This window comes from Quercus lobata, chromosome 4 (genome assembly GCF_001633185.2).
Source record: "Quercus lobata isolate SW786 chromosome 4, ValleyOak3.0 Primary Assembly, whole genome shotgun sequence".
NCBI lineage: Eukaryota > Viridiplantae > Streptophyta > Magnoliopsida > Fagales > Fagaceae > Quercus > Quercus lobata.
This window is the reverse complement of record NC_044907.1, coordinates 4,792,255-4,803,328: the sequence shown is the minus strand read 5'-3', so window position 1 is coordinate 4,803,328 and position 11,074 is coordinate 4,792,255. Positions and strand designations below refer to the sequence as shown.

The window sequence follows — 11,074 nt, the reverse complement described above, 5'->3', positions numbered from 1 at the left end:
CCTTCCGCCCCCCTCAACGCCCTACTGGTGTAGTACACTGGCTTTTGCATTTTTGCTTCCTCTCTTATCAGTGTTGAGCTCACAGCATGCGGGGTCACCGCCAGGTATAAAAACAGTTCCTCTCCTACCACGGACGGACTTAGCAACGGGGGCGTGACAAGATACATCTTCAACTCTTGGAAGGCTCTTTGGCACTCGTCCGTCCATTCAAATGCTTTCTTTAGAACCTTGAAAAATGGCAAACACTTGTCAGTAGCTTTGGAGACAAACCTGTTGAGGGCGGCCACTCGCCCGGTGAGAGATTGAACTTCTTTAATATTCTGTGGAGGCTTCATTTCTAGGATTGCCTTGATCTTTTCCGGGTTTGCCTTGATCCCTCTGTGTGAGACCATGAATCCAAGAAATTTTCCCGATGCTACTCCGAAAGCACATTTGCTGGGGTTCAACTTCATACTGTATCGCCTAAGTGTGTTGAAGGTTTCTTGTAAGTCGTCTAGATGTTTACTCTCTTCCAAACTTTTCACTAACATATCATCCACATACACTTCGACATTTCGCCCAATCTGAGGACGGAACATGTGATTGACCAGTCGTTGATACGTTGCTCCAGCGTTTTTCAAGCCGAAAGGCATTACTTCATAACAGAACAAGCCCTGACTAGTAATAAATGAGGTCTTTTCCTGGTCAACCTCGTCCATCCGTATCTGGTTGTATCCTGAGAAAGGGTCCATAAAACTAAGCAGTTTATGGCCCGCAGTTGAGTCCACCAGCTGATCAATGCGTGGTAATGGATAGCTATCTTTTGGGCAAGCCTTGTTCAGATCAGTAAAATCCACACACATCCTCCACTTGCCGTTCGCCTTTTTGACCATCACTACATTGGCCAACCAATCTGGATAGTACACCTCTCGGATAAACTTCGCTGCTATCTATTTTTGAACCTCGTCTTTAATAGCATTATCTCTCTCAGGAGCAAACACCCTTTTCTTTTGTCGTATTGGCTTTGAGGATGGACATATGTTCAGGCGATGGGTGATGACATTAGGATCTATTCCAGGCATATCCTCATGACTCCAAGCAAATACATCTATGTTCTTCCTCAAAAACTGGACAAGGTCCTCTTTAATCCCTTCTTCTAGACCTGCCCCCACCCTGGTACACTTCTTAGGGTTCCTCTCGTCTAAGGGAATATCTTCCAACACTTCAATAGGTTCTACCTCGACCCTTTTTTCTTCAATAGTCATGGTCTGCACTTGCTCGTCTGTGGCCAACATAGCCAAGTAACACTCTCTCGCTGCCAGTTGATCACCTTGCACTTGTCCTACTCCATATTCTGTTGGGAACTTGACTGATAGGTGATAGGTGGACGTAACTACTTTCCAACTATTTAAAGTTGGCCTCCCAATTATGGCATTATAGGAGGACGAACAGTCTACTACCAGGAAACTCACGTCCTTGGTGACTTGCTGTGGATATGCCCCAACTACCACTGGTAATGTAACAGTACCCACGGGCTGCACCTTCATTCCACCAAAACCTACTAATGGAGAATTCACCGGACGAAGACGGTCTCGTCCTAACTTCATCTGCTGAAAAGCTGGAAAATACAGGATATCTGCCGAACTTCCATTATCAACGAGTACCCTTCTGGTTGTATAGTCAGCGATGAGCAAGGTAATGACAATGGCATCGTCATGAGGATGGTGGATTCTTTTAGATATGTTTTCCTGGACCTGGACGACTGAACTGTAGAGCTCCCTCCGACAATAACTCTGATTTCTCCGAGAGGTGGCCGTGACGACTCTTCAGCTTTTCCCTTAAGTTTTTCATCCTTGTGGTCTCGTCCTAGGAAACTTCTTAGCTTCCCCTGCCTTATAAGATTCTCAATTTGCTGCTTTAGATCAAAACATTCGTCCGTATCATGCCCATGGTCTCTATGGAAGCGACAATACTTGTTTCTATTGCACTTATTTGGATCGCCCTTCATTTTTTCTAGCCACTTTAAGGAAGGATCATCCTTGATTTGCATTAGGACTTGATCAAATGGCATGTTCAATGGCGTATACTGCTGACTTCGTGCTGAGGGGCCTGCCTTCCTGTCACGATCCTTTTTGTCTTCCGTTCGTCCTTTCTTAAGACGAGGACCTTGTTCTGAGTGGCGAGTGGGGTTAGCATCCATTTTCTCAATTCTCTTCCTCTTCTTGGCTATGATAGCATCCTCCGCATTCATAAAATTCTGGGCTGAGTGGACGAGTTCGGCCATGGTCTGAGGCTCTTGCTCATATAGCTTGTGGATGAACAAGTCAGAGTGAACCCCATTGTGGAAAGCCGCCAGGAGGAGCTTGTCATCCATCTCGTCCACTGCTAAAGCTTCCCTATTGAACCGCGTAATGAACGACCGCAAACTTTCATTCTCCTCTTGTTCTATGGTCAGCAAACTAGACGAGGAACGCTTGTGCCTCTGTCCTCCGATGAAGTTGTTGACAAATAACTTGCTTAATTCTTCGAAGGACGTTACCGTGCTCGGAGGTATTTTGCTGAACCACACTCGTGCGGGTCCTTTAAGGGTAATGGGGAAAGCTCTGCACATTATTTCATCCGGAACCCCTTGAAGATGCATAGTAGTTTTGAAGGTGGCAATGTGGTCAAATGGATCTCGCGTCCCATCATATGAATCTAAGGAAGGCATCTTGAACTTCGGTGGCAAAGGGTGAGCATTGATGGAAGGCACAAAAGGGGAGTCAGTCCTGTGAACCAAGTCCTCTACGGGGTTGGTCCTCTTCATATTTTCCTTCATCTCATCCATAGTTCTTCTCATTTGGTCCATCTCCCTTTCCAAGTGAGGCACCCTCCTTGAAGGGGTACCCCTTGACTGGCTTTCAAACTCGACATTCCTCTCATCTTGGCTCTGGGCCTGTCTTCCAACGTTCTCATCGCGATGCTGCCTCCTCATGTTAAGTTCTCTAACCAACTCCTGGTTCTGGCGGGTCAATTCTGCCATAGTAGCAGCCATGGATTGCACGTGTTGGACAGAAGGCGGTTGTACGGTAGGCACCGATTGACGGTCGCCTCTGCTTTCTTGAGGGCCTGGGCTAGTAGCCCTTGACCTTGTCCGGACCATTTCAGCCCTTATGTCCAAGAAAGAAATCGCAGAATCCAACAATGGAATTCAAACGTTATTCTTTCCCACAGACGGCGCCAACTGATGAACTCTGGGATATCAGTGGACTGAAAATGCCGGGCCTTGATAAACTTGCGACTGGATTCTGAGAAAACAAGTAAAAACTCAGAGGAGACTGGTGGAAGCCGGCCAAGAACCCTCCGATGGTGAAATTAGTCTCTGACTGAAAAAATGAAAACTCAGTTTTTCAAGAATAGAATCATATACTCTTTCATTGGCGTGTGCTTATATAGTATGCGGGAAGCGGTTACTTGTTTGGTAACCGCTCCTACAGTTGAGGAATCCAACAGGCTCGGAAGTAACTTCCGTAACTGACGTAGAAGTTTGCATTTCACAACGGTTGGGCTTGACTGGTGACGGTACGTTCTTTCACTCGGCGGAGACGTAGTAACCTCCCTTGTCATTTATGGACGAGGGGATGGTAGCAAGCTCGTCCGTCCTTTACGGACGAACGAACAATAGAAAGCCCGTCTGTCCTCAAGGACAGACGGACAATAGTGAGCTCGTCTGTCCTTAAGGACAGACGGACGAGTTAGCAAAGATTTACCTCTTGTCTATCCTTTGGACGACGCATATGGACGGGAGATGACTTGGTGAATTTTTGTTGCACATCACGTCATACAATTGACTGTCTTATATAGTTACTATAATTTGTAAATATTATTTTGCATTTCTATGATTCCATATAATCCCATTGACCATCATAAGTTATGACTACGGAAATCTTATTCACCATTATTAAATAAGAATTATGTTATTTTAAGGAGTTTAAATGGAGAGAACAATAATGAAAGAGAACCCTATCAAAAAAAAAATAATAATAATAATAAAAAATGAAAGAGAAAACTAAGAAAGCCAATAGGTCCTCTAGTCATATTTCATTATTTTGGGCTTGTGGATTATCCCAAACATAAAGGGGAGAATATATGTGTGTGTATATATTTTAGAGGGTAAAATAATATTTTTGTCCCTAAACATTACCAAAAGTTTATTTTCCATCTCTAAACTTTACCAAATTTTTTTTTTATCCCTAAACTTTAATAAGTTTGTTTTTCATCCATTAACTATTGAAAATTCCGTCTTTTGTTCCTAAATTATTGAAAGTATTTTATTTTTGTCTTTAAAATTAAAAAAAAAAACTTTTTTAATCTGTATTTTTGTCTCTAAATTATTGGGGGAAAAAAAAACACTATTTACAAAGTTTAAAGATGAAAGAAGAAATTTTTAGAGACCAAAATACTACGTCCTAGTTTGTTTGTCCTCTATTCCATTTTAAGATGTCCCAAAATATTGTCATATTTTTAAAAATAAAAATTATTAGTTTACTAATGTTTCTATTATACCTCTACTTTATTTTCAAAACTATTTGAAAATAAAACTAACTAATATTTAAAAAAATCAATTTAATTGGGGCATATTTTTAGTCGCTTCATTAAAAATAACTCTTTTTTAAAAAATTGATAAATTTATTTAAGGATAATTTTATAAACTTATATATTTTTATAAGACAGACAAGACAATAAATGATATCTTTTGACAAATTTAACTTTTCAAACAGGACAAACAAATTGAGAGGTAAGGATTAGGATTTTAAAACAAGGAAATATTCCTAAAACAGCAAAACGGCACAGACGTCACTGCCTTTTATAACTCATTACAAATTACAGAAAGCCCAAACGACCGAGATCAGATCCATCTCTCACCAATGGCACTTCTCGTAAATCCCTCACACCACCAGGACCCTTCCCGTAAATCCACACACAAAACAAAACAAAGGAAAATTCCCTCGTACGCTTTCAGTTTCGCGCCACTCTTCGATTCCCGCTCCAATTGAAAAAAAAATCGAAACGTTTCAACCTTCCAAACTCAGAAAAACCACAAAAATATATAAAAACCCTAACCCCTCACTCTCTCCCTATAGAACTCTCTCTCTGTAATTGTAAACCCTAATTTGTTCTCTCTCTGTATCCATTTTATCAATCTAACAATCAAAAAATCAAATCAAATCGAATCGAAGAAGAATGTTTTACTCGCAGACATTTTTGGCGCGAAAAGGGCCACTGGGAACAGTATGGTTCGCTGCTCATCTACAGCACCGCCTCAAAAAGTCTCACTACACCTCCACCGATATCTCCTCCACTGTTGGTCCGTTCTTCTTTCTCTAAAGATGATAACTTTTTTTTTTTGGGTTTTTTGTGTGTGTTGGAACAGTAAAGATGGTAAATTTTGATGGGTGTTTGTTCAAATTCGATGTGAATTTGATTTTGGGTTGGTTTTTGTTTTTGCTGACAGTAAAATTTTAATGTTGTAATCAAAGGTTGCACCTTTTTTAAAAAAAAAAAAAAAAAATTAAAGATTGGTTTTTGGTGAAATTGTAAAATTTGCTTTGTTGGGGTGCTTAATTTTCAATCAAAATTGACTTGTTTTGTGTTTGATATTTATTTATTTATTTTATATATTGAAGTGTTTTATAGGGGAATGTATTATCGAATACCCATTTGCGTGCTTGATTTGATGATTAATTTAGGTCAAACTGTCAACTTTCTTTGTTGGGTATTTAAATTTATCAAATTTGCTTTAGTTTTCTGTTTTATAGGGGTGTAAATGTAGTTCATTGATAAATGTAGTTCGGTCTGGATATGTAATGTTGTCAATAGTTCATGTTAACTACATGGTACAATTAATTGAGAATTGTTGGCTGTGATTTTGGGATTTTTAAATAATAATAAAAATTTAAAGATTGATTTTTTTAAAAAAAAATTGTAAAATTTACTTTGTTTGGGTGCTTAATTTCAATCAAAATTGCCTTGCTTTATGTTTGATATTTATTTATTTTAAAGTGTCCTGCAGATCAAGTTGTCAACTTTCTTTGTTGGGTAATTTAAATTTATCAAATTTACTTTAGTTCATGTTTTGTTGTCAATAGTTCATGTTAACAATATGTCAAAAAAAGAAAAGAAAATACATGGTAAAATTAATGTTATTGAAGCGGGTTCTAATAAATGTGTTTGACACATTGTGTTTGAATGTGTCTCTTTTAGATCGAATCATGTTTCCGGAAGTTCCCATTGCACTGAGAATGTCGGGCCACCTTCTTTTGGGCGTTGTTCGGATATATTCAAAGAAAGTGGATTATCTGTTCCATGATTGTAATCTTGCTTTGAATTTGTTAAGAAAGGCCTTCGATTCTATAAATCTTAATTTGCCGGAGGATGCAAGAAAGGCACCGGTTCAATCGATCACTTTGCCAGAAACATTTGACCTTGATGCTTTGGAATTGAATGATGAGATGAATTATGAGGGGTAAAGTTCTTTGAAATTTCTCTTTCACCTTTTTTTTTCTTCTATTCTGAAATCTTCATGTGACACTTGGATTATGTTTCTCAGGGCCGAGGATGATCACCTCAAGAGTCTAGAGGAGATTACGTTAGCAGGTTATTGACATGGACAGCTTTTTGAAATTTCCATTCTCTACATTTGTTTTCTTTTTAGTTATTTACTTTTTCAAATATTTTATGCCTTGACACTTGTAAATTATCATGCCCCAGATCAAATTCCTACTGGAGGAGAGATTTATGTTGCCATAACTTTTGATGAGGTTGGATTCCATTATTCTTGTATGTCAATTTTTGTTATGATTGTGTCATCTTATTGTTGGGTCAATTCTGAGTTTTCAATGGCAATTTCACCATCAGAAGCTTCTGATCTGTTTAGGATATTGTAATGATGGATTCATCAAGTCTAGAGGTGGTTCCCAATTCGGATGTTAGGTTGATGGAGGAAGAGTATGTTTCGAAGTTATATTCAAGTCTGTTTTCTATACTTTGTTTTCCATGAGGAAACAGTATAATAATTTTTGGTCTTGCTAATTTACAGCATTCCTGCACCACCTCTGGCTAAGGGTTTTGAAGAACCTGGTCCAAGTAATCAGAGGGAAGCACTAAATGGAAGCCTTAGTGATGACAGGACTCCACAAAATCTTCAACATGATGCAAACTTTCAAGATGCTGGTCCAAGTAATCAGACAGAAACACTTGACACTAGGCTTTCGGATGACAATATCCCTCAAGATATTCCAGAGATGGAAATACTGCGTGATGCTGGTCATGATTTTGGCTTAGAAAACCTTCCTCCAGTGTTGCCAGATTATGGGGACAACATAGTTGAAACAAACAGATCTTTAAACGAAATTGTGAATGAGAAGGACATCCTCTCTCCAATCATGGAAGAAAATTTAATGTCAGGGGAGAAGTCTTTACCATTTCAGCAACATTCAGAACCACCAACTTCTGCTGCCTCTGAACAGGGTCTTGAGATTCATGATACGCGTGTTGCATTTGGTGAGCTCAATTTTCTCATAATTGGTTCTATACATGGGATGTGAGGCTTAAAAGATCCTAGCTTGTTTTGCATCTGAAGGTTGTCTTTATGTTTGTGGCAGGTGATATTTCTCCTGGACTTGGCATTATTCGATCGACTCCTCCTGTTCAGCAACCAAAAGCAAGACCAAGGAAGAGAAAGCAGCATTTCGATAAGGCGACAGTTTTGAATAATAAGTACGGTTGGTCATATATTTTGTGAAGTTGTTTTATCTTTTCCTTCTGGTACTAGTTTATTGATATAGATGTTGACTTTGTAGATTTATGAAAAAGTCGCTTGAAGATTATACTGATTTATTGCGTAAGAAGAGGGATGTCCCTTGCTCTGCTTTGGGTATGTGGAAGTTGAACAATGTTCGTAGAAAGGAACAAATTTTTGATCAGCCTTCATTAACTGGTAAGTGGACCTTTCCCTTAGCCCTTTTTCTGTTGCATTAGGGATCTATTTTAAGGAATTCATTTCTGAGGAATTGGGCATCTATCTGCAGGGTTATCTATGGATATTTGTAATATATACAAGAAGGACTGCATACTTACCAAGCCTCATTTGGTTTTATCTGAGGAAGATTTTCCAGATCCTAGGGTTGCATCATCCCCTGCTTCAACAACGGACCATCCCCCAGAGTTGAGGGTTGCACAATCTCCTGCTCACACAACTGAAGCTGTCCTAGAGCCGGTTGCTCAATCTCCTGTTCCTGAACCTGACATTGACATGGAAATGGAACGTCCTCGAAATGTTGAAAGCCAAGATGGCAGCAATTTCTTAAATGAATTTGCGCCTACTCCAGCTAGATCAATGGCTTCAACTCTTAGAGGAGATGATTTTACTCATGTAACCATCGAGACTGAATTACTGCCAACACCAGATTTTGCAGCATCCACTGGCACACGTAGGTCTGAGCTGGAAACCCCAATGACATTTTTAGAGGAGCGACTAGGTTTAGGGAACACTGCTCTTTCAGATATTCCTGATTTAATGAATTCTGCAGAATTAGATGTAAGTCCTCGTGCATCATGTTTTATTTATTTATTATTATTAATATATATATATATAAATATATATTTATATATATTTTATGGAAATCTTGTTATCTGATAAAAATTCTTGCTTTTTAAGTTTATCATGTTTCCCACTCTGTTAACTGCTTACTGCATAATGTTCAAGTAGTTGAAGCTATTTATATCTCCTTTTAAGTTAATCACGTTTCCCTCATTCCATCCCTTAAAAAGAAATTAAGTAGTTCTGTTTAAACAGTAAGGTAACAATAATCTGACTCTTTGCATTGTTTCATCATAGGACCTTTATTTTCTGGAGGCAGATAACAACACGCCAACAGGTAAGCCAAGTAACGTTTTATATTGATCTTTGATTTTGGTGATTCTATAAATTGTGAGTGTTTCTCTCAGTTACTTGTGAAATTACGATCAAACTAGGTTGTCAAATTCTATGAATTATACTTTTGTATGATATGTGTTGACAACATGTCTATGCTTATTGCAGGATCTCAAGCTACAGGAATAGTTGACTCATTGTCTGTGAGAACCAGGTATTTTAAATATAAAAATTTGTTAGCTTGTTAACTACATTTTAGTGGATAAGTAATATCTTATATGTTATTCGTGTGCAGGGCTGTGGCTCAGTATTTAAAAAGACATTCTCCAATTGACCCAATCTCAGAAGACCTATCTGGAGATCTCAGTTTAAACAAGATTTTAGAAGGAAAAACCAGAAAGCTATGTGCTCGAATGTTCTTTGAGACTCTGGTAAGTTCTGAAACATTTTCCATGTAGCCATATCTTTGCAAGATATCTTTAAGGAAAATGTCATCCTTAAAGATAATTAAGGAGAAAAACTTAATTTTTTTCTGGGTTGCAGCAACATGAGTCAGTGTTTAAGTGTCTTATAGCTTAAGGGTTTGGTTAGTTTCTTGTGTTTCAAACTTGACAGTTACTAATGAATTAGTGTAAAGAATCTTTCTTTGTCCTTCATTTTCTTGTCTTGAGTTTGTGGAACTGTGAGTTTATTAGTTATCTGCTTATCCTGCTGTTTCTACTGTCACATGGTAAAAATTGGACTTTGTTAATGCATAGAGGGGATGCATGGATAGTTTATCAATCAATTATAGTGATTTCGTTTTAAATTTCCAGGGGGTGTTAGCTTATTTCCTCCAGTCTCAGGCTTGAATGCTGAAGTTTTAAAACATGCATCTGGCTGTCAGCTGTCCTTTGCTGGGTAGTTTTTTATTTATTTATTTTTTGACCCTTTTTTGATCTTTTTTTATGTTGAACACTCATTATGTCCTTGGGTGGTTGATTGCTAATAGTGTGACATTATATGATTTGATTCATGCCAAAATGTGCACTGTGTTGAACTATGAATTTCTTTTTAAACTGGATTTATTTATATTCTTAATTGTTTGTAAGGCACGGTAAAGATGGGTGATTGTCATGGTGAATTACAGGTTTTGAAGAGTTATGGACTTGTGGATGTACAACAAGAAGAACCTTATGGTGATATTAGTTTGAAGCTGACTCCTACATTGTCAAAGTCTCAATTTTGAGTTACAAAGTTATTTGATGTGTTTTGCAGGCGTTCATGTATATAGGTAAGGATCTAACTGCTATTTCATATTACAAGCTTTCTATCAATGTTTCTATTTTCTTTTTTCAAAGGTGACTTTCTGGCTTCTCCCACTCTTTCTTTTTAACTTGTGTAATCAGGATTTCATGTTCTCTCTCCCTGTTCTTCTCCCAACTCCTACTGTGTATTTTACTAAGACTGAGTACATTTTTCGTATGAAAAATGCAGATGACATACAAAGAGAAGGAAAAGGAAATGCAGATGGGTGTAGTACTTGCACAATGGTAGCATGCAATTTTGACCTTAAGTCCACATGTCTTATTAGGATCTTAAAAGGTGATACTAAATTATTGTAAGTGGCATTGTAATGTAAAATAACTATGGTGTAAAATTGTTCTCTCTTTCTCAGTAAATATAAGTTAATATAATCCACATTTATTACCCTCATTTTTTTTTTTTTTTTTTTTTGAGAATACTAAGTATTAACACACACACACAGGGAGAGGAGAGAAAGTATTACCCTGATTATTGAATTGGTAAAAAACCCCAGTAGTTTAGAACACACCATCTTGGTGTTTCCACTTTTTATGCATCTTATTCACTCCCAAGTCCAAGAGACAAGGGCATTTCCCTCTGTTCCTTGGAACAATTTTTTATTTTTATTTTTTTTAGAATTTTAACTTATGACATCTGCGTTTTATGATAGTTCTTTATTATTAAATCAAGATTACAATTGGTTTTTAGTATAAGTGGAGATTGAACTCCAAATCTCTTATTCTACCATATGAAACATCACTTACCACAATGCCAATTTCAATACCAAGTCATACAGTGCACCAATACATGTAAAGTGAGATACTGCTCTATTGCATTGTCACATGGATAAATCAAACACACTGAAATCTAGATCATCATGCTTCTCTTTCATCCTAT

The 11,074-nt window shown here is 37.8% G+C and overlaps 2 protein-coding genes across 2 annotated transcripts; one reads left to right on the top strand and one right to left on the bottom strand.

The window, feature by feature from the left end:
- Window positions 1-929: 929 nt before the first annotated feature.
- LOC115984434 lies at window positions 930-3,121 on the bottom strand. The gene is made up of 2 exons (XM_031107460.1): window positions 1,734-3,121; window positions 930-1,647 (listed from the first exon to the last, which is right to left on the bottom strand). Exons 1-2 carry the CDS (start codon window positions 3,119-3,121, stop codon window positions 930-932), a joined length of 2,106 nt encoding a protein of 701 aa, XP_030963320.1.
- A 1,971-nt stretch (window positions 3,122-5,092) lies between these two features.
- On the top strand, window positions 5,093-10,579 carry LOC115983683 (sister chromatid cohesion 1 protein 3). Its single transcript, XM_031106416.1, has 14 exons — window positions 5,093-5,326; window positions 6,223-6,484; window positions 6,569-6,615; window positions 6,730-6,779; window positions 6,896-6,966; window positions 7,058-7,521; window positions 7,623-7,737; window positions 7,821-7,957; window positions 8,049-8,557; window positions 8,858-8,897; window positions 9,062-9,107; window positions 9,189-9,324; window positions 10,023-10,166; window positions 10,370-10,579. Exons 1-13 carry the CDS (start codon window positions 5,203-5,205, stop codon window positions 10,119-10,121), a joined length of 2,100 nt encoding a protein of 699 aa, XP_030962276.1. The 5' UTR covers window positions 5,093-5,202; the 3' UTR covers window positions 10,122-10,166; window positions 10,370-10,579.
- Window positions 10,580-11,074: the final 495 nt, after the last annotated feature.